The 24164-nt window shown below is 42.0% G+C and overlaps 1 protein-coding gene across 1 annotated transcript in view; it reads right to left on the reverse strand.

The window, feature by feature from the left end:
* Positions 1-18745, reverse strand: part of SPTLC2 (serine palmitoyltransferase long chain base subunit 2) — a 60560-nt gene extending 41815 nt beyond the window's left edge. Inside the window, exons 1-3 of the mRNA XM_042814255.1 lie at positions 18620-18745; positions 7180-7374; positions 88-242 (exon numbers count right to left, since the gene is read on the reverse strand). Coding sequence (XP_042670189.1) covers positions 88-242; positions 7180-7374; positions 18620-18745 — 476 coding nt within the window. The remainder of the gene's footprint in view (positions 1-87; positions 243-7179; positions 7375-18619) is intronic.
* Positions 18746-24164: the final 5419 nt, after the last annotated feature.

The following is a 24164-nucleotide window of genomic DNA, read 5'->3' on the forward strand; positions in this document are numbered from 1 at the left end:
ACTTCTTTAACCTCAAAGCCTTCAATGTGCTTTTAGAGACCCTACTTAGAAGTAGCTGGTGGAAGCCTTTTCTTCAATCTGACTCACGTGAATGTCCAGTTATAGTCATGGGAAACTCTCTCCATCACGTCCACTTTGGCCCCTGGCACACTGCAAATTGGACGGTTCCAGGTGTCTCGAATGCGCATGTAGAGGTTTCTGGTATAGAAATTTTCAAAGTCCTGATACAATGGGACAAAGTCCTGAAACACATCAAAAATGAAAGGAAACAATACAATACAGCAAACTGGTAATAAAAGGAACAAGGTGTTTTCCCAATCAATGAATGTAATTTGTAAAATAAAGTAAAATAAATCAAGAAAATGCAGGAAAAAGTTGAGAACTCTTCATTCTTAAGTCCTGAAAAAAATTCCAACCAAAGTTTGTTAAACACAGTATTGTTACTTCACAAAGCATGTGCCAGTGTAACATCACCTGGAAATGAGAAAGCACTGAGAAAGTTGAGGCACTCTATTATATTTTCTGTATGTTAGAAAAGCATATAATAAAGCAGCATTACTGTTATTACAGAGCTATTGTTAGAACTTATCACATTTTTTTTATTCAGAAGCCAAACAATTAAACTTCATTATGGCACCTCTGTTCTCCACAGCTTATCATGACTGAAGTCCCACAGGATTTTTCTGTGCACGAGAGTTTCCTGAATTCCAGCTTCCCTTCCAACTTTTTTCAGGAAAACAGTTTGACGTTCTTGTGTGTCACCCAAAGTGTGAGAGCACGGACATCTGAGCACTCAAGAACGTGTTTTTCTGGCCTACTTAAAATGCTTGAAATTCATGAGATTCCATCATTACTATTAAATTTAAAGGAAGTTTGACATTCAGTGATCATAACAATACAGAATTCATTTGCTAATGTCGCAAAAACAAGCCTTTGTAAAACACTACAAAAGGAAAATGTAGACTTATGACAAAGGTAAAGAGCCAGCATCACATTTCTTCCTGTTTTTCACAACATAACTGAAAATATGGAGAGAGGCATTTTTCAATTAGGTGGCAGGATAAGATAGAAGATCTGTCTGACCGAATACTAGTGCCTGGTATTTCTAACACGGAAGCAGAACTGGGAGCATTTATACCAGTTTCTTTAATAACAATTCACACAAATAAGTACTGAGAAGCTTCTAATTGCAGTGCTCAACTGAAGGAAGAGTACATTTTCCTTCCTTTACCTTCCCCATTTTACGGTTTCATAACAAGTTTCATAACTTTTAGATTAGAGTAAACAAACCATCTAGATTCACCTTTTACATCCTCCTGCCTGAAGATGCACAGGAAAGACAGCTTCTAGGTAAATGTTGCTGCATCTACTTTCCCTTCTGAAATGCTTGCACATAATGACACACCAAGAAGGCACAAAGATACTCTTTTTCATCATTTCAATTATGGAAAAACAAGATTTAGCCAGTGATCTCCCCTTCACAGAATAAAAAGATAAAGATCAGCTTTTACACCATCCAGTACTGATACGACAAGGGGAAATGGTTTTAAGCTAGAAGAGGGAAGATTTAGATTGATGTTAGGGGAAAATTATTTACTCAGAAGATGACAAGGCACCAGCACAGGCAGCCCAGAGAAGCTGTGGATGCCTCATCCTTGGAGGAGTTCGAGGCCAGGTTGGATGGGGCTCTGATCTAGTTGGGGACGACCCTCCCCATGGCAGGAGTGTCAGAACTGGATGACCTTTCAGGTCCCTTCCAACCCAAGTCATTCTATGTCCTTCCTCAGCAAAGGAAGACAATGGGAATGAGATTTCAAAGAGTTACGATGCACTGAATTATTTCTTCCTTGTTCCTTTACTCAAGTATAGTTTGGCATTCACTTTTGCCATGTCTTCTCTGAAGGCCTTCCATCAAATTGGATTAATAAGGTGGAAAGTAAACAAATAATGTTACAATCCTCTGGAAAATCATTGGTTTTCTGAAGAAGTAACACAACTTCAACCTTCCTCACCTTCAGTATCTCACTGTCCCAAAAAGATGGCAGGTTTCAGGCTTGAAGCACTTACAGATTTGACCCTTTTGCAGTGGAAAAAAACATCAACACATCCAAAAGCTTAATTCATATATGAAAAGTCACATAGCTACTTCACTCTAACAGAGTGGTGATAAGCACGACAGTACTTGGAGCAATACACTAAGATCCCAATTCATGACTTAAGATTCCGAATAGTTAACTGGTAAGTGTTTGAAAGCTCTATTACAGCATCTTTCATAGGGGTGGAGGAAGTGAGGAGGTAAAAAAAAAAAAAAAAAAAAAAAAAAAAAAAGGCAGAAAACAAAAAACAGAAAAAACCCAAAATTTAAGAGATTTGAACTTTAGTTATAACCTCAGATATTTTTAACCACTTCCAGCTTTTCTTACCCACTTTGCATAAGAATGTGACTTTGCAGTAGTTATTGAAGCACACTATGTGACCCAGGAAGTCAACTGAAATTTTAGCCAAGGTTCTTGGCAAGGAATGGAGGCTGCAAATTAGTCATTGTTCTAACTCAAACAGGTATGCCTGGGCTGATACAGTCCAATCTTACCTCATGTTTCTAATCAGATAAATCGTGTTTCATTTTGAAACAAGGTGACAAAGCAGGAAGACTAACAAGCTCAACTGGTGAGAGAAAGATAGGCACCCACAACAGGCCGATATCACCAAGATATAATGCAAGTACAATCTTACAAGACAAGCAACATAGCCTTTAAATTCTGAAGACGTTATTGTGAAGTTCTTTAAACCTTATGGATTATTGTGAGATAAATAAAAAAAGTGTGCTTCAAAAATTAACAGAAATTCAAGGAACAAATTATGAGTAAAAGAACTCACGTCCAATACAGGAGACTAGCTTTACTTTTTAGGAGTGCTAAGGAAGCATTAAAAACCTAGAACATTAATAGTGAAAGAACCCCAGATGCATAAACTTAAGGACTAGAGATCTTCCATAAGCCTGAAAAGTATAGCAACTTCAGTAAGGAATTGAAGCAAGGGAAGAATAAAGCTCTCCCTTGGGGTGCAGTGCCTTAGCACAGGCAACTCGTAAATCCAAGATTTCATCATATTGTTAATTAGTAATATAAGTGAAGGTCAAAATGAAAGCTTTGTAACCATTAGCTTGGAGCACAGTAACATGCAAACACAGCAATTATGTCGCTTTTAGAGCCAAGTTTTTACAGCATTGCATCTAAGCTAACAGATGGTGCCACGAGCACCAACAAGGCTTACCTGCAATTCACCTAATGCATCCCTCCCCTAATAAAACAAAACTCTGAATGGAAATCAGGCAGGCAAATGCAACAAACAGGCTTCTAAAAGGAAAAAAAAAAAAAAAATGAAAAAGGCTGCTTCCATCTCACTGCTATGTGAGACAAGAAAAAGTCCAGCAGCAACTGTGGGCAATTTTTTATATTCTCGCAGGCCTACAATGAGCTTTGCAGATGCTAAGACAATACTGAGCAGAACTCTCCAGTTCACCACCACAAACGTACTTGTCTCCACAAATCCAACTGTAGAATGTTTGAAAGCTTCAGATACCAGAAATACTGTTGGCACAGGGAAGCTGTCAAGCACAGAGAGGTACATTAAAGAATTAGCACTCCCATTCAGACAGTTTGCTTCCATGTACAAAATAGACAACGTAATTAGTAGGTAAATCAGATCAGGAGAAGTTTAAAAGCAGTTTTCCTTTTACCTATGAAATGCTACAAGCATGGCTACTGAAAAAGTTACACCTGAGCATCAGGTTAAACTGAGTACACATACAGTGATTCCAGGGTAACTGGCAGTTTTTATCTTTCCACCCACCCATGCCTAAAACAGACCAGTGTTTCTGACAGGATATGCTACACATACCAGTTTCCAGGAAAAGCCCAGATGGATATATTTGAACTGATGCCAAAACACAATGACTACACCCTCCTGGTAATCCACATTAGCAAAGCCTTTACCTTTTTGTGTAGTGCTGGCAAATACTAGTTTTTTCTAGAATCATTCATTGCTTTGTGCTGCTCTCTAATAAGTTGCAAGATATTTACCCACTGTCAGAAGCAGTCCCAACATACATGCATTAGAAATCCTACTCTTCCAGTTATCTTTGTCCAGTTCCATTTTCTAGTTCTGGTGCACACAATATGATGTAACAGTTTCAGCAAGAACTTAGCTACTGAAATCAAGTGCTCTCCAAAACAAAAAAATCACAAGGCTTTTTTCTCCTCCCCCTTTTTTTTTTTTCTTTTTTTTTTTTTGTTTTTTTTTTTTTTTTTCCTAAAACCACATTCCAGACTGAAGCTTACTCAGTGCTGTTAACTTCAATTGTTTTCAGAAACACACCATGAGAAATACCCATATACTTCAATTCCATGACTTCAGGACGCATCATTCGGCCCTATATGGGACACTTCCTTGCAGAGTGTAATTTAGTTCTGCTCACACAGAACATCTTCATACTGCTAATCTACACAGTTACTTCCAATGCCTTTGCTTTGAGCTCTTCACCTACAAAGTGTTTTATAAACTATTTCAGAAAACTAAAGCTAATTGTTTTGCTTGATTGCTAAGAAAATTATAATCAATTTGAGATTCATGTAATAGAAATAGTACTTCACATAAAGAGGTCACTGAACCTAAATCTGATAGAAACTACACCAGGGCTTCTCTGATATATTAACTTTAAAAAACAGGAGTTTTAAGCTTTTCCTGCACGCTGGTATCTATACCTCTTTACTAAAGGACAGTAGGGATGTCAGCCAGTTGCCTGAGAGATTCAAGTATGCGAAAATCACAAAATGTCTCAAACCAAGATATTGAGCACTCCCCTGTACCACAACAAAACCTGGCTCCCACACTGGGTGCACTGCAACATCTTACCATCAATTCATTTGCAGACAAAAAAGCTCAAAGCATCAAAATGTGAGGTCAAGTTCTGGATCTAACATGATCACTTTTCTATTTGTCCAGCATCAGAAATAGCTGTTCCTAAGCACTAAAAACATGATTTAGGGAAGTACACTACACTGGCATTTCTTTCACTCCTGAACTTTTTTGAACAGGACTTCTTATTTTCCATCCATATGCAGTATAGACTGGCCTATCCATGACATGATACACAGCAAATTGAGCCTTCAGATAGAAGTGCTTCTCACTAGATCCAGCCACAGAAATCTTATGCACAAAACAAAAACACAGCACTTGCAGCTCTTCCCTGAAAGCCAAGGTCAACACACAGGGAGTTTCAATTCATCTGTCTGGGAAACTTACTTGTTTAACAGAAGCCTTTCAGGAGAAGATGCAATGCTAGAATTAATTTAGAAAATAAAAAAATTAAGATTAAATTTATTTTTGAACTGGGATAATCAGTTGCTAACAAACTCTCTGCTTGTGTCACCTGTGACAGTCCTTATGGAGAACCCAATATCAATAACCTACCCCTACATCAGAACTGCTGCCTGAGGTCTTCTGTAACAGAAGTGAACATACAGTTATCACCACTCTCAGAAAAAGGCTACTGTAAGCAGGCACCTTTCCCCCTTGGTATGGGAACAAGAGTTTCACAGAAATACAGTAGCCAATCTTTCAGTTACTTCTTTTTAATCCTCAAGTATCATGAGTACAAATATTTAAACTCCTAACATCCAGCACTGGTATATTTTTGCAGCTGTTTGCTCTTCTTTTCTGCATCAATTTCAAGGATATAAGTAGAAAAGATGTCATATTCTCAAGTGATATAAACCAAAGTAGCTCAAATTAAACAATGCATCGAGTTACAAATGGAGATTCAGCTTGCAATATTCATTCAGATTTTGGATATTGAAAGGGAATAAAAGTTTTACTTCTAGATTCCAGAAGTTAGTTTTGGAAATAGTATAAATTTAGCTTCCCCACTGTTAACAAACATGAAATATCTATTCCTCATTAAATCCCTGAAAGAATATTTCTGTTTTGGAATTATGTGTCTTACCATGAGACAGCTTAATTCTACCACAAGCTACTATAAGTATATGAAGAAGCTACCATGAAATCATTTTAGGCATCAGCACTGCATCTTATCTCATCTACCACAGCATGATACAAACTTTGCCTCATGCTGCCTCTAAAAGAAGTCGTCTTTTGTCTTTCCTCCTTCCACCCTCCTATCCTTAGTAATTTGTTTACATTCTTGAGCTGCTTCCCCCCACCCTCATTTTCTGCTAGCCAATTCCAACTGCTTGTGTGGCTGCCTAGAGAACCAGAAACCAGCAAGCGAAAAACAAACTGCCTTGAAGTATTGTGAGCTGGATCGGTGACCGAGAAAAACAGAACCCTGGTCAGCAAGAGTAAGCCAATCTACTTTGGCTTTCGGAGGAAACCTCACTGGTATTCACACTACGCTAGGACAGCTCACACTGAGAGTTAGCAGAAATAGCTTACAAACTGCCAGTTTAAGTGGCAGCTCCTTAACAGTAACTTGAGTGGGGACTAAAGGCCTCTAAAAATTATTTAAAACAATTTAAGATTATCGGTATTACACTAACTGCTGGAGATGGCAAGACTTTTTAACTGCTAACAGAAACTTTCACTAAAAGGCTTTTAAAATTCTTTAAATGCTATCAGTGAGTCAGTGCCTCAAATTACTCACCAGCTAACCCAATACCGTTTTGAATCTCATGTTAATTCAAAATCATCCAATTTACACTCTGGCTCTTACTGCAAGCTTCTCTTTACAGATACTTGGGCTGGAAAGAATGTTTCCAAATCAAAACACGGACAGCAACCAGAACAGCATCAGAAAGCATACCACTGCTGTGAAACACCAGCTTGATCCTTCAAGAAGCATTTCTCTTGCTACTTGTGCTGGCATACGAGGTGTTTCTCCCTGAAGCACTTGTTTCTGCAGCCGAGGCATCACTCAGCACATTGACATAATTGTTGATGTAGTTTCCAGTAAAACATACCATATAACTATGCCACCAAAAAATAACCCAAATAAAAAAACATTGTTTTGCTTAACCATACCACAGTACCAGCATAACACACAGAGCATTTCAGATACAAGGAGAACAGTAGAAAATTTTGAACAATATTGCTCTGCAAATAAATACTTAAACTAGAGGCCTTAGCCACACAATTTCCACATTGACATTTCTCAGTCTTTACCTTTTGTTCTTCTCTTTCTATTGCATTTTGACACTTCTCAATCTTCCACTGCCGCATGAAATCTCGCAGATACCCGAAGAGTGTGAGAACACCGTAGCCTACATAGGTCAGCACAGCAACCAGCATTGGTGTTTCTTCAAAAGCTTCATTGAAAGGTCTTTTGTATAATCCTCCATTGTGCACGATGTGATCTATCTGAAGTAAAAATTTAAAGAGAGGCAGCTGTAAGATACTCATTCAAGGAACATCAAACAGGCATTTCTGAGTAATCCCTCTGATCTTGTAACTGATTCTGCCCTCCCCTCGCCCAAATCCTAATTCTTCCAGCTAGGTTCAGTCATGACAAACACTGTTAGTCTCCATATACAAGGCTGGTGTGAAAAAGCCTCCTCATCCACCAAGACTTTCAAATAACCGAATTCACAGAGCAGAGATTTTCAAGACCTACTAAAGAGGAAAAAAAAAAACAAAACCAAACACCAAAAAACAACCCACAATAAAAATCCAACAAAACCCACAGAAATCCAGAAACAGAAATGAACAGTTCAATAAGATAAAGAATGCATTCTCGGGATTATGAGATCCAAAAGAACTGGACAATATTCAAACAAGATTCTGCTATGGAAGCCTACACTGCTGTAAGAAAACAAGTATCCTCTGTGTTTCTCCATAGCCTTAAGCCTAAAGATGCTGACATAACCACTGTACTCATCCATGTGGTGGACATGGCATCACAGACAAACAACTCATTGTATACACAGCCTCAACATTGCATATATGTCAGAACACAGAACAGAGCAAAGCTTTCTGCATCAAATCCCCATGGCACATCATCTTGTTACCTAAAAGCTATCTCCCGAAAAAAAGAATTTGACCAGTTGCATAATAGGTGTGCACCTCAATTATGGTTGATGTGTTGTATTGGTGACTGTTACAGAAAATATTTGAAATAACAAGGCAAGTGCTCACCCAAGGCAACACCACAGCTGTAAGAATGTCACAGTTTTAACTAGGCTACTTATTGGTATACAATTCTGTAACTTTCTCCAAACCTACTATGGAGGGTGTTGCCTGATGTGCAAGGGAGTGGCTGGACGACAAGAAGGAAACCAAGATAAGCTTCAATAAATTACTACATTAATAATAACAGCACACTGAAAGAAGAGCCGGGTCAACAGTGATGTTTGAATTTCTGTAGACTGTTCTCAAATTTCAGTTTATAGGCAAATACAATAAGGAGTCTATTTTAAAATATTGTAACCAAAGAAACATCAACGCTTAGGGAAAAGGATGGTCCTAAATACCTCAAGGAATGATAACCATACCCAGCAGAACAGTACAGGTCATTTTTGCATGGCATCCATAGGATCATATGGGAAGGGAAGCCAGAGTTGAAGTAACTTATTTAACAGCTAACAAATCAATTAAAGCACACAAGCTTTCCATGCAATACTTTCTTTGGAAACCAGCATCTGTTCATTCCAGATGCTGCAGCAAGTCTGTATTTCAAGTGTGATACTATTATCTAAAGCTTTATTTTTTAGAAGCTTCATAAGATACAATCAAGCTATAGCTACACAGTCAATAACTGAGCACGAACTTCAACACTACCTTTTCCCCAATACCCATTTCTACCTCTTTCCTTTGCCAACACACACCCAGGTGGTTGCAGAGCAATATAGAATTTCACAGTGTAGTGACTGTGGTTGTCAAGACTTGAGTACTCGTACATGCGTGGAAACAAAACAAAGATACTGTAGAAATGTATTTTAGCAGCTGCTCTTACGCCAGATATAAATAACAGAGTTGCAGTGCTTTGAGGCAAGGTTTAATACTGAAGTAGTTTTAAAACATGCTGCCTGGTGGCTTAAGTTAGAAAATTTTGGACAAGTGTAGAAATCCCCCTAGGCTTACTACACTGCAGCTAAGATGAAGGCAACTTAAAAGTTTTATCAAGGCCAGAGTTTCACAGTATGTTTTCCTCACAAACAGTGCCAACCAAAGCGTCTCCCTTTGTCCCACTCACTCCCACTTTGAGCCATCTGCACCACCCTCTGGCTTGCACAATGAAAGCTAACCTGACTTTCAGCACAGCATCTCTCCAACATGGAACTGACGCAGGCTACAAATACAGTGATTTGCAGAAAGTTATTTATTAGACTCTAACAATCTTCACAGCACCGCTCCACAAACTCATTTAAGAGATCTCAACAAACAAGAATGAACAGCTGCTGGGGAGGGGTAAAAGCAAACGACAATCAGCAGGCTCTGTAAGTCAACCCTGCACAGGAAAAAAAACACAAGTGCCTTCTCTTCCCTAATACTCAAGACCTCTTAACTTTATTATTGTAGCTCCAATTCATGAAACCACAAAGTTTTACTGCATCATGCAGCAAAGCTCCCAAGTTACTACAATTTCAAAACTTGATGAATTACAGTTGAATTTGGTGTCCTCAAGCTGACAGCCTGGGCTCCGAATAGCAGCTACTCTGGAGATGTGTAACATCTACTACCTATAGCTGTCTGTAAGTAGTTGCTCATTTCTGGATGAGCAGACAGATGACAGTGACAACTCAAATGGCTTAGCACCTAATAAATGGAGATCACATCAAAGCTTCTAATGCCTTTCTCAGGAAGAGACAAAAGGTTACAAACTAACAGTTGAGGTTAATCACCAATTGCTACTGATGAATAAATAAATAAATCAGTTCTAATCAGAAACAGTATGTAACACTTTTTCTCTTTTAGAGATTCCCCTGCTTGTGAAAAATGCTAAAATTAAGGTTGCCTTGCATTGTCAAAAATAACATTTCATTAAGAAAGACTCTTTAAGTAATATAAGCATCGATTCAAGACAAATTAATTTCACCTCCTGGTATTATTCTACCACTGTGCTCATACAGAGCAGAAGGACAGCCTGACAAAACAGTGTTTGACATGGGAGTGAAGAAAAAGCAAAAGTGCGTCACCGAATTCCTCCAGGCAGAAAAAATGGCACCCACTGACATTCATCAAGACTTGCTGAATGTTTATGGAGACCAAAGAGTGGATGTGAGCACACTGAGGCACTGGGTGATGTGTTTCAGCAGTGGCAACAGCAGGTCATCCTCCGCTGGTACAGATTTTGATGAGTGCAGGCTGTTGTTCACAGCTGGTAAAAATGCAGCAAATAGCTGATGGTAGTGACTATGTTAAAAAAAAACAAACAACAAAAACACAGCATCTTGTAGCTGAGAATTTGCTCTATCAAGTAGTGTTATAGCGTTCTTCGTAACTGTTGTGATTCCCATGGAAATAAATAGGAGTCATTAGTTTTGGAATGACCTACATACAATTCCTACAATTATCATGATAGCGTCTCTGGTACAGAGGATGGGATTATGGATGTACACACACACTGTAAGCACGCCTCAGCTTACATTCTTACCTAAGCGCTGTGCAAAGTTGTGCTTTAAAGAACACTCTGTCCTACAGATAGCATCAGTTCTTGCAGTGCCTTAAGCTCAGGGACCACCAGAACCAGACTCCAGCTCCACAGAGAAAAGGTTTTGCTTCTTGTCTCACTTTAGGCAAATTCTTCAATGACAAGTACAAAACAAATTCTCACGTAACATTCTTACATTGGTAGCTCTTAGCACGATTACAGGCCACCTGACATCAGGGACAGAGCAGTGTCTTCTACACAGACACAGTTCTCATTTAAGTCACCCCACTAAACATAAATTCACAACTACATATGTAGCTAATTGCATGCTTCACCAGCAGAGACCTCTGCTGTCTTATTAGGTGCACAGATGACTCCATCAGAGTTATCAAAGTAAGGGAAAAATGCAACTGAAAGTCATTAACAGTAAACTTGCTTTTACTTGCACCTTCACAACTGCCCTTTTTCTATGTTTGGACAGGTCTTCACAGAAGGACCTCCATGTGTCACCCTATCATGGATTTACAAAGGGGAGAAAAAGAATCAAGCAAACAGATAGATTGCATTATCAAGTTCCCACTGCAAGCAGCCAAAACAGGACACATCAAGCTAGCATTATTCTTAACCTATCTGTTAATGAAAAGCTTATTTCTCAAGGTCAGTCAGAGAAAGGGCTTTCAGGGCATGTACTACACCTATGTCAGCAGCCAGTTAGGCTAAGAGCTCCCTCTCATCAAAGTCAGCATGGCAGAAACAGGTGGATACAGAGGAGCATGCAAAAGCCAAACTTCAACTGCAGGGCAGGACGACAGCACATAAACTTCCATTACAGAAGTTTTGCAAGAAGACAAAAGCCATGTGTAAGCACAGGAACATGCACAGACACCAGTGCAGACAGTACAGACAGGATTTAATCAATGAATCTTTTAAAGTTGTTTATTAAAAACATTTGCCATGGTAAATACCCTGCACAAGTGGCATACACTTCAGGCAGAGATGCTACAGAAGCACAGCACATGCAAAACAGTTAACAGTGAACACCATAAGCACTTATGCTGCTATCCTAGGAAAACCACAACACTCCGTATTAAAAAAACTGCTAAACTGCTCTGCTTCTTGCTGCAAGGAAAAACAAAAGCCAGATGAGCCCAGTGATTTTATGTAAATGCCTTAAAAGTTGCTGGAAGACAACTTTGCAAAATTCCTATTAAAATGTAGCAGCTTCTGATGACACATACCACACATACTGCAGATATTCCACTAGGAGTCATACAGCTTCTGGTTTTAGATGTATAATACTACTACTTCCCAATGTTGCTTGCTTTTTTTTTTTGTCAAAGATTCCTGTCAGCTACAGGGAATACATGGAAAGACAGGGCATGTACCTCAAAAGCAGTCACATTTGTTATATGGAATCAAGAGAATCAGAATGAAAGAAACTACAGCACTAAATGGTAATTTCCCAGAGGCAGCCTCACCTGAGCTATTACTTATTCTGTGTTAACTCCTCCCTGTCACCTCCAGACTTTCTTCTTGTGCTGCTTTGTTCTTAGCCTTCACATCTCAAACTGCTGCAATGGTAAAAACACTGAGATTCACTACCAAAATTAGAAGGCACTGGTTTGAGTCACATTTTAATCTTTCAGGAGAAAGATAAAAAATATCATTGGAGGTACTTTTTTTTTTTTTTTTTTAACACAACAAACTTTATCACTCGGGTGTATTGCCACTTCAGTATTTCTTCTTGTTGGTGCAGATTATCAAACACTGGAATCTGCAAATATTATTTCCCAACAAGTTTGACACTCCTTTGATAACTAGGATGCCTTTGCCGTATCCACGCAAGAAGTATAAATCCCTCACACATGTTCACAGTTTAAATGTATACCTCCTTTTTTAAATGAGTGATACAATCAAAGCTATTTTTGCCTGTGATTAGTACTGACCTACATGTATACAACTGACCATTAGAACTCTCCTGAGAATACACTTTTTCCTGATAGTTTATCTTGTTACCTCAGATCTACTACGTTATCTAATATGTTCAATCAGTCCAACATACACAGCATTTTGATAGAACATGCCTTACATACATTCAGTTATTAAGTGTGCAATGAAGAATTTCAAAGACAGAACAAGTCAGTGGATCACTAACAGACCAAGCCACAGGCTCTCAGGTTTTTACAAACTCTAAAACCCACCACTTCCTACATATTTCAGCTCCTGCCTCTTCAGCTATAAGCAGTCAGCAAGGCTGCACTTCTCAAGGCAGAGCAGCTCTTTCTCAAGGAATGATGTTTTAATGGAGGCTGGGAGTTTTGCCCCCAGCTTCAGCACGGCTCCCAATTTGTGCTCCTAGAGAAACTGAGGTCAATAGAAAAAAGTCAAAATAAAGCTTTGGTTTTCTGGTCAAGAGTTTGAAAGTATGATGTTTACTTAAGAAAAACAGCTTTTGCTGTACATTTAAGACAGGAAAACAACTTGCTTCAAAATGATCCCACTCACGTAGATGCTTTAACAAAAAGTGATTTTGCATATAGTTATAAAATGTTATTGGAGCATTTAAGGAACAAAGTAGCTTAATTTAAAATGGTAGTTTCAACATTATTTCAATATTTGATTCAAACTGGCCTCAGTAACACACACAGACTTAAGAGAAGCCAGTCACATTAATTGTGGGTTTGTTCTTATACTGTGGGCTTGTTCTTATGCTAGTACGGATAAAGAAATTTTCAGACAAGTCTGACACTGATGTTACAGTCACTAATTTAATATGATGGCTTCCAATACTCATTAGCTAGAAAGATGTGTTTAGCTATTCCTTCCACAAAGGCTTACAGACTTTAATAATTACATTTGTTATTAGGAAAGTATCCTCACTGCACAGATAGGGTTTTTCAGAAATAGTTCTGTCAGTTAGAACATCTGAAGGAGATCACAGTCTTTTCTAGGTCAGCCAATTTTCTACTCCGTTCAGTTTTGTGTTACTGATGCAACATATTATCAAAAAGCCGAGCTAGAAACAGAACGCAATAAATTTCTTTGTGCCTGACACAAGCCTCAGAATACATGCTAAAAACCCTAACATCTACATTTTTATCAGGGTTCAAGGATGAAACACTCATGTCTATCCCAGGGCACATTCCTAAAGTCCAGGAGTTTATCTGTGCAATCATGGACTAGTTCCGGTCAGAAGAAACCTCCAGTGGCCATCATGTCCACCCCTAGCGCAGAGGAGGTCTGAGCACAGCAGGGTCTTGAGGGCCACATTTGGCCTAGACTTGAACACCTCCAAGGACAGACCACAGCCTCTTGGGGAACTCCTTCCAGGATTTTACTGTTCTCATGAAAAAAAAAACAACATCCTTAGTATCTAGTCAGTGTTTCTCACTCTTCCAAATAACATGTTACTTCTCATCTTATTGCCACACAGTTTCAAGAGCCTGGAACCATCTTCTCTGCAACCTCCAACCAACCAGTTGGACCTTTTCCTCCTTGGGCTAATAAATGTAGTTCTCAGTCTCTCCTCATACCTCGTATGCTTCAGTTTCCTCAGCCTCTTGTTGCCCTCCAATGGTTTCATAGACCGATGAGGATGCGTGACTATCTTAATGGGAAGCTCAGTACCGGGCACAGTGCTCCATGTGTTCTCACTTCCTCGTGAGTATGTTCATGAGATTTAGTTCTTAAGATCCAAGAGCATTCATTTTCTGTCTGTCATGAAGTACTTGCATTTTAAAATTTGCACACAGGCTCAAAAAAACCAACCAATTTCATACTCAAACCTCTTATGTTAATATAAAATTAGCAGACAGAGTTATTCAAAAATCTTTATCTTAACCTTCATCTCAAGTGAAGGTTATTTGTTCACCTCGAACGAAGGTTATTCATATCGCTGCAATCATGAACTCGCTGTAATGAGAAAAACTTCCAGTATTTGTTCTCCTCTTCCGAAGTACAGTCTCCCAAAGAAGTCTCAATCCGATTCCAGCAACAGCATCTATAAAATGAGGATGGAGCCAGCATTCTATTGCACCCTGAAGCACTTCATGAGATGATTTTGTGCATTGTGATTAATTGCAAGCTCAAAGGACCACAGAAGCTGTGTTCAGCATGCACATGCCAAACTTACGAGAAAAAAGCTTATGCTGCTGGTGTTGATGCTGTGAGAATTCAGGACTTGTAACAGTTTTAAAGGAATTCAGCTTTCTCAGTCATCCCCCTCTCTTTAATCAAAGTATTTCTTCCCTTCCTGAGGAAGTCATGTGAAACCCTGTTTACTAAAGGATGTCTGTAATACACTATCTGGAGATCACTCTAGCACAGTATTTGAAAACCTAGAATCATCCAGAAATTTAAAAATTCTTTGTATAATTCTTTGTATAAGTGTATTGTACAATACACTTACGTAACTGACTTAGAAGTACTGTGCACAACAAATTAGAAACTTGAAATCTCAACCCTATATTCCATTTTTTTTCTTTTGTTTGTTTAGTTTGAGATTATTTCTTCAGCAACATCTAAAACTGTAAGAGAAGCCATCCTAATGTGAGAAGCTCAATTAAGAAATCCAGAAAAACACATTAGTGAACTTCTGTTCAAAGTAGCAGACAGATTACAATAAGTCAACATGGGCATCTTGTCTCACTAAATAGGTCCCAATCTCCCTGCTCTAAGCAAGAATTTATTTATTTTAACACAATCTTAAAAAAAATCCTTAGTTGTTCGTTTCAGAGAAAGACACTGCATTGGAGAAACATATTCCAGCCTAAGATCACATCACAGAAAGGAAAAGTGATTATTCTTGCACTCTAAATAGCATTCCAAAGTGCCTTGATAAAACTTCACTACTGTTTTTTCTACTGAGCCCACACAGCACCCTCTCCAAGAGACCAGAAGAACAGAAAAAGCAGAATCACACACAACCTGGAGTGCTATTATTTTACTTGACTTGCTTTCTTTCTCTCAGTTATGTTTATTTCCTCTATTCAAGACAATACTCTCTGGGACGTCAGGCCTTCATCTTACCTAGTGTGGTATTACACTAAAGCATAAGAACTCAAATATTAGTTTATTTTAATCACGCGCTCTTAAACGTACACAGCATCAGAAGTTGCTCACTTTTTTCACTAACTTTCCACAGTTTTTAATTGCTAGATGTTTCTTCAACCATTTTTACTGTTCCTGTTTTAACAAAAAAAGCTTACAGTGGGATTGTTGCACTCACTGAATTTGAATCTCTAAAGAGATTGATTGTTTGCAGAATCAAAGTACTTTGAATACAGGACTTCCCAGCAAAGCAAAGTAACAGCTCTTTCTTTATCTCGGTACTTGAACAGAATGATTTTCTTTACATGCTGAAATCCTAATTTCAAATTATTCCTTTCTGAGCTACTGATAATATTTCATTATCTCCTAGGCAGCCAAAGTCAGCTCCCACAGTTTCAGCAGGCAGGTTTCTTCTCTTAGCAAGAAAAAGGATGAGCAGTTTAGATCCCAGCATGAGACAAAGTAACATTTAAAAATGAAGGTGAACATTCCCACCCTCTTCTGTTCATGATGGAATGGCAGTAGAGAACATTCAATTTTAAATATCAGTCTCTCATTGTGGTGAGAGCTGTAAGCACAACTTGAAGTTTGTGCTGTAAAGATAATCCCCTTGAACCTGAACTTTTTCATAGGGGAAAAAAATTGAATAAAATAAAGCTTACTTGAGCAACTTACAGCACAGACATCTTAGGTACAGTTAATCTTACTATTTTTCTACACTGTTAAAAAGACATAAAGTCTGCCTGTCCTACATAGCCCTACAGGAAGGTGTGGTGATGTATCTGAGTGATACTCTCACAAGCTTCATGTTTTTCCAGATAAATCATCAGCGTTTGCAACACTTCCTTATACCAAAGGCTTTTCTTCCCCTTCCTCTTTCCACCAACATATTAATTTTCTCTAGACCTTACCTCTCTTCTTGCCTCTTACTTCTCTCAGGCACCAAACAGGCACTCTTGCAAAAGAATCTTTTTCCCTGTCTATCCTTTACTTTTCTGTTCTTTTCTATTACCCAGTTACTACACCTATAAGCTACCTCCTTTTTGGTACTCAATTACTTTGCATTCCACAGACTTTGCCACTTGCATATTCTCAAGTGTTATACGTGGTACATACATACATGCAAACGTTTACCTACACAGACAAATATATTTAATGCACGATAAGCATTAACATGTTCTCCTATGGAGAGACAGAGCAATGAAGATTTTTTTTTAAAAAAAAAAAAAAAAAAAAAAAGCCAAACAGCCAAATCTTTGTTGTTTTTGTGACAGTATCTTTGGGGGTCCTAAACTCCTAGAACAGCTGATATTTGAAAAACAAACAAACAAACAAACCTGTAAACTATGAGTAGCCCTGAGCAGTCCCAAGCATCAATTAAGGGACTTTTAACACTTTGACCCTCAAGTCAGGGATCTGGACCACGTAAGATGTTGGAGAAAGGAACACATGGTTTCTAATCATAAACAACTTCTTGATCAACAAGCAGGTGCCAGAAAGCTTTAAAGCTTTCTTATAATCACCTTGCATGACTAGACTTCAGCTTTTTGTTAAGATGTTTAATGATCATCAGCACTACAGTAAGAGTTCCTCTCTCTAGAAGCGATCATCTCAAGTGCCTTTGGTTTGCAAGACATATTCAAACACACTATCACACACAAGCCAACAAATGAATATGAATTCTCATAACACACTGAACTTCTTCAGCTTGACATCAGCAGCTTTTCCATTCACATACTCCATCTTTCACGTTTTCCAAACATGCAGCTGTATACAATCCTTGAAGAAAATGTTCCCTCACTCCATTCTTTGCTGTTCTTCTAAAGCAGAACCTCCACTTAAAATGTGTGGAATGGGCTGGGGGAAGGGGTGGAAAAGAAGAACAACAGAACACACACCACCACTACTCGTGCTTAGTACAAAGATTTAAACCTAAGGCTTCATAGTGAGCAATTTTTGGTGCCTGCAAAGCAAGACTGCCAGTGCCATAACTTCCTCAACAATAAACCTGTATAAGCTGCCAAGAAAAGGTGTCGTAACCTCCCCCGACTGTTCACTCCCAACAGTGTGCTGCTATCTGCTCCCGAGTGCCAGGGAGAGACCATGAGTGCCCACCCAGGGAAGGAAACGCAGGAAATGACCTGGGTTAAACCCGGGAAGAAAAACAAAAAGCGTGCCTTTAGCCTGCATCAGTTCTCAACTTGGTTCACTCAGTGACAGCATGAACTTTCCCTGAGGAACTGCAGGGGAGAATAGGGAGCAATAGGAAGGACATCAGCAGGGGAAAGCTTCTCTCCAGCAGCAGTATCAGGTGTAGACCTCTGATAAAATAAGTTCCATATTGCTGGGACCGCTTCTGGGAGAACCACTAACATGATCACACAAAAGTTGGGTGCTCTGCAGGACAACAACTGGAACTGTGAAGGTGCAAACGCCTAGCAATACATCCATAACACAGCAAGATGAGAAGCACTGCACGAAGCCCTTCACTCTCCCGGATTAGGAAGCTCCTGCTCAGAGGACACACTGCACCTGTAGCAACAGAGCAGCATCAAGGAACTAATTGCTGCTTTCTGCTAAAGCACGGACCTGTTACACGGGAGCGGGATTCCAGCTTAAAGCCACAGAAACCCAACGGCACGGGACGGCCAGCCCGGATGGCTAGGCATCCCAGACATGGGCAGCGGCCCGGCCGCCGTTACCCGCGGGGCCCCCGGGCTCCGGGCCACTACCGGGCTGCGAGACCCGAACTTCCGCGGGGCTCCGCCGCAGCCCCCCAGCTCTCCCCTCGGCCCGCCGGCTGCCTTCGGCCCGCTCAGAGTCCAGCACGGAGGCGCTGCCTCGCCCGCCCCGAACTCCCGAGCCGGGCGCTGCCCTGCCCCCCCTCTCCCTTCCCCTCCCGTCCACCTCCTCCCTCGCATCGCTGCCGGCCGCGCCCGGGCGGCAGGACACTCCCGGCGCGCTGACCTGGGTGTCGGCTGCGGGCAGGCCGCGCACGTAGCCGTTGCGGAGCCCTCCGTGGGCCGCGCCGCTGCAGCCGTTGGCACGGGGCTGAGCGCCCGGCGCCGCCGCAGCCCGCTCGGGCCGCTCCATCCCGCCGCTGCCGGACACGATCGCGCCTCTCCCGCTCCGCTGCCCCCACCCGGCCGCGCCGCGCCGCACCGGAAGCGCGAGCCGCTGCTTCCCCCAATGGGCGGCAGAGACGTCACGCTCGGGGAAGAGACGAGCGGCGACTGAACGCGGCGTGCTGTGGAACACGGGGGGAGGAGCGGGGCGTGGGGGCGCGGCCCAATGGGGAGAGCAGCACGCCCGTCAGCGAGCGGGGAACGAGGGGAAGGGAGCGGCCGGCCAGTCGCAAAGCAGAAAGTTCGGAGCGAGGCGGAGCCAGATGGTGAGAGCTGCCCAATCAGCCCTCAGAGACAGAACCGGGAACGAAGAGAAGGGGATAAGGAAACCAATGGCAGCACGAGACGGAGGGCGGGCGCGAACCGGACTGCGGGCTGCGTCCAATGACAGGGGGAATAGCAGGGCGGTGCCTGAGGCGGCAGCCAATGGGGCGCTTGGGCGGGCTGGCGCGCCGATGGTTGTCCGTGTGCGCATCTGCTCCAGTTGGTGCTCCTGCAGTTCCCAACGGTGCTCTGGTCGCTGGAGCAGGAGGAGAGCTGTGGCCGGTAAGCGCCGTGCCCGCTCTCGTTGTTCAAAGTGAAAGAAATAATAAGGGAATGGGTTTCCTTGGGACGTGGGGGTTGTCCCTGGCGAGCTGGCCTCGGGCTGGGTCACAGCGGCTTTCGTGAGGGACAAAAGAAGCCGTCAGTGAGCATTGGGATGGGAGAGCTACTGGGTGAGATTCACCAAGCAACGATTTTAAGATGTCAAAGTCAGCTGCTGATGCCCTCGGATTGCCAGGGAGAGGAGCAGTTCTGGCCCTTATTTGCCTGGACAGCAGGTGACCCGACAGACAAACCCTGCAGACCAGTTCCACACACAGCTGAAGTCAGTAGCGTTTACACGGGGACTTAAAGCTGTGTCTGCCTGAGTGCCTTGCTGGGGTGGTACCCTGGCTGCTGGTAGGCTGATAATTGCCTGTGTTTAGACTCACTATATGTTTGACTATGAATTTTCTGATGGGGTTTGGAAATACATTTGTCCTGAGACCAGACAAACTAAATGCTCTGTCCTCAGTTTTGAGGGTTCATATTACTTGTCTGAGCTGGCAAACATCACACCAGAGGAAACCAAAAAGCATCTGTATCTGTGCCCTGTTTTATACAACTTCTGCCAATTCTCAGCACCATAGAATCATAGAATGGCTTGGGTTGAAAAGGACCACAGTGATCATCTAGTTTCAACCCCCCTGCTGTGTGCAGGTCGCCAACACTAGACCAGGCTGCCCAGAGCCACATCCAGCCTGGCCTTGAATGCCTCCAGGGATGGGGCATCCACAACCTCCTTGGGCAACCTGTTCCAGTGCATCACCACCCTCTGTGTGAAAAATTTCCTCCTAATATCTAACCTAAGCCTTCCCTGTCTCAGTTTAAGACAGTTCCCCCTTGTCCTATCACTATCAACCCTCGTAAACGGCTGTTTACAGCCTGAGGGGCTAGCATGGAGAAAGCAGCAAGAAGTGGTTGCTGAGTTGCAGGTTGGGAGATTTTCTTTACTGTCATAGCTCCCCTCAAAAGAAACAAATGAAAAAAAACCACCTCTGATAGCTGTTAATAGATTTTGTGCCTTCCCTGTCAATAAATTAAGGGCTTTCAGCAAGTAATTTGAACACCTCAGTGGAACTGTTCTCTTTGGAAAGTTTTTGTTCCTAGATAATAAGGAGGACAACTGCAGCCTAAGAAGCAGAGACTCAATACTCCACCAACTCTGTGGAAGAGTTAAACTTCTCTGCTGGGGTTGATAATAAGCGCCATAACTATATCAAAGCACCAGTTAAAAACTTAGTCAACAGCCATATTTTTTGTAAATAGGTTTCTGAAGATACGTGGCACCTGGTTTGTGTAACATGCAACCTTTTGTCACCAAAGACATCCTACTCAAATCTTAAATTAACAGAGTACATGTGTAGTACCACATTCTGATATGTACAGCAATTCCAGGAATAGGCAGGTGCTTCATAGAAATTGTATGAACATTCCCATGTTAAAATGTGTACAATCTCTATGCTTTGGATCACAGGTATGCACGCTGAGTGGGAATGCTTGCCCACGCACCCAGTCCTGCAGTGAAATAATGTTGGCTTTCCAACCTGTCATTTGGGTTGGCAAGTTTAATTCCCAGATTTTGCTGGTACCACCAATAAAAACAAACTCCCACAAAAGGAAAACCACACCACCAAACAGCTGGTAAGAGGAGAGCAATAAAACTAAAGTGCCTAAGTACATACTGAAAATGTAGAAGAGTTTGACCTTTGATTTCTCCAGAGTAATTGAGAGGGAAGGGCTGTAGTATTTACTAGAATGTAATTTGAAACAACCAGAGTAAATCTCAGCACAATGCAAATTTAGCAGGTGGATGAAGTTGAATGAATAGTCTCATCCTCTTCTAATTTGCTATTATTGATAGTGGGTTTTGTTCTTTATTTCTCCTGTGTTGTAGTTGCATCCTGGGGCCTCTGTCGTGAATCTCACTGCAAGCTAGATATGAATGTAGGGTCCTTAGCAAAAGTTAATTAGTTTTTTTGGAAGTCATTTTTCTTTCATGAGGAAGGCTTGAGAGAGCTTTACAGTTTCTTTCAGCCCATTTATGGGCAGAGCAGCATGTCCAACATGCTTCATATCTCTGACTCGCCTATGGACACGAGAGGTTTTCATAATGAGGATACAAATACAGGCACAAGGATTGCGAGTCCAGGCTGGGTGTGAGGGCACAAAGAGTTAGATCTGTGTGAGGCCATATTCCTGTTCTTACGGGCTGTGGCTGCTCCCCTATCCGGACTGCCACTGGAGCACGTACAGACTTGTCTGAGAAACATTCTTTCTTCACCTGGTTTCAGTAAGCAGAGACAAAGGATGGGATGGGCCACGTCCCCTCTCTCGTGTTACAAGATAGGACTGTGAAGCTGGTGCTGCTAGGAAGGTTGTAATGATCAGAACAGCAATCGCCTGTGCTCAGCATTTGGATGTATGTGGCAAGTGGACTTGCTTCATTGCATGTGCAGTTAGTGCTGTTGGTAAAGCACGTGGACTGCTCTTGCTGCTGAGCTTTTTCTGGAGAAGGAGCAGAGAGCTTTTGTAGAGCTGAAATTACTGCTGAGGAAATGTAAAGAAGATTATGAATGAAAAAGCAAGGAAATGAGTGAGCAAGTGAGAGAGGTGTACTAGGGACCCTCATACTATATCATTTTTTTTGAAGGATTTTCCCCCTGTTGCCGTGGTTGACTGTTGGTATTTTCTTTCCTGCTCCTCTCCACCTGAACAGAAATGATTGAATTGTACTGGCCGGTTTGTGCCATGGGATCATGGCCCATCAGCCAGCACCTGCAGGGAATGTCTGAGGCAACACCCTCTGTCCCCTGCCCACTGTGTACTCAGGAGTTTCATTTGCTGATGCCTCGTTTCTGGAGCGGACAAGCTGCTGCTGCTGCTGGGCATTGGATCACACTGTTACATTACCTGTTCAGTGAGAGAGCCCAGACCCCTTCCACACATGGGCACCTGCAGACTGTCCTGAAACACAACTAGCACAGACTCGTACAATACAATGGTTTCAGTTTTGGTTTAGGAATGACAAGAAAGAAAAAACATTAAGGAACCTGCTGATAAACCCCTGAAGGACCTGGCAGTCTCATGCAGCTGTTATAGTGCTTCTCTGCACGTGGGGCCTCAGACCCACCCTGTCTTCTGCAATGAACCAGGCTAACATGGAGCTTGAGGGACACCTTTCCCCTTCTGGTACAGAACAGGGGGAGGGAAAGCCACACTTACCCTGGGGTTGTAGTGACAGAAGAGCCCAGGATGTCCATGAGGACAGGTCCCAGCATGGGGATGCATCACAGGCACAGCTGATGCCATAAGCAGCATCAAGCACATCCCACAGAGCTCCTGGTGTCATATCTGTGGGCAGCTCGGATCAGGCTCAGTGTGACATATGAGGTACCTGTGTATATGGGTGATTGCAGCTTGTGTCTCTGGACTACATGGCTGCACAGAAGATGATCTAAATAAACTCAGAACAAATTCAAGTTCTGAACCTCCTTTTAGGTCCCAACAGGAGAAGACCAGCCTGCTTGAACAGAGAGCTTCTGCTGATACTCCAGGAAAAAAAGTGTTTACCATCCTGAGAGTACTCAGCCCCTGGAGCTGGAAGATGGTGATGAGGAGGAGAATAACACCTAATTCAGGAGGAATTAGTTAGCAACTCACTACTCCATGGAGACTGTCACAAGTCCATGGGATCAGATGGGATCCACCTGGGGATACTGAGGGACCTAGTGGAAGTGACTGCTAAGCTACTTTCCATCATTTATCAGCAGCCCTGGTCAACTGTGGATGTCTCAAATGACTGGAGACTTGCTAATGTGATGCCCATCTATAAGGAGGGTCAGAAGGATCTGGGGAACTACAGGGGAACTGTCAGCCTGACTTTGGTGTTGGGGGAGGTCTTGGAACTGATTGTCTTGAGTGCAATTACTTGGCATGTTCAGGACAACCAGGGGATCAGGTCTGGCCAGTATGAGTACATGAAAGGCAGGTCCTGCTTGACCAACCTGAGCTCCTTATGTGACCAGGCAACATGCCTAGTGGATGAGGGAAAGGCTATAGATATAGTTTACCTAGACTTTAGTAAAGCCTTTGGCTCTGTCTCCCACAGCATTCTCGTGGACAAGCTGGCAGCCTATGGCTTATAAACAGCTATATTTTTAGCTGAGTAAAAACTGGCTGGAGAGCTTTTCCAAGAGAGTGGTGGTGCATGGAGTTAAATCCACTGGCAAACGGTCATGAGTGGTGTTCCATGAGGGTCAGCAATGAGGCTGGCCCTGTCTAATATCTTGATTGATAATCTGGATGAAGGGATGGAGTGCACCTTCAATAAGTTTGCAGATGACATCAAGTTGGAAGGTATTGTTGATCAGCCTGAAAGTAGGAAGGCCCTGCAGAGGGATCTGGATAGGCTGGATTGATGGGCTGAATCCAATTTGTGAGCTTCAATAAGACCAAGTGGCACTTTGGTCACAACAAGCCCATGTGTTACTGCAGGCTTGAGGCAGAGTGGCTGGAAATCTGAATGGAGAAAAAGGATCTGAAGACGTTAGTTGACAACTGGCTGAACGTGAGCCAGAAGTGTGCCCAAATGGCCAAGAAGGCCAATGGCATCCTGGCTTGTATCAGAAATAGTACAGTCAGCAGGACTAGGGAGATGATCATCCCTCTGTATGTGGCACTGGTGAGGTCACACCTCGAGTACTGTGTTCAGTTTTGGGCCCCTTGCTACGAGAAAAAACATTGAGGACCTGGAGTGTGTCCAGAGAAGGGCAACAGAACTGGTGAAGGGTCTGGAGCACAGG

Source organism: Centrocercus urophasianus, unplaced genomic scaffold (genome assembly GCF_019232065.1).
Source record: "Centrocercus urophasianus isolate 14NV4802_14NV808 unplaced genomic scaffold, USGS_Curo_1.0 seq_14, whole genome shotgun sequence".
NCBI lineage: Eukaryota > Metazoa > Chordata > Aves > Galliformes > Phasianidae > Centrocercus > Centrocercus urophasianus.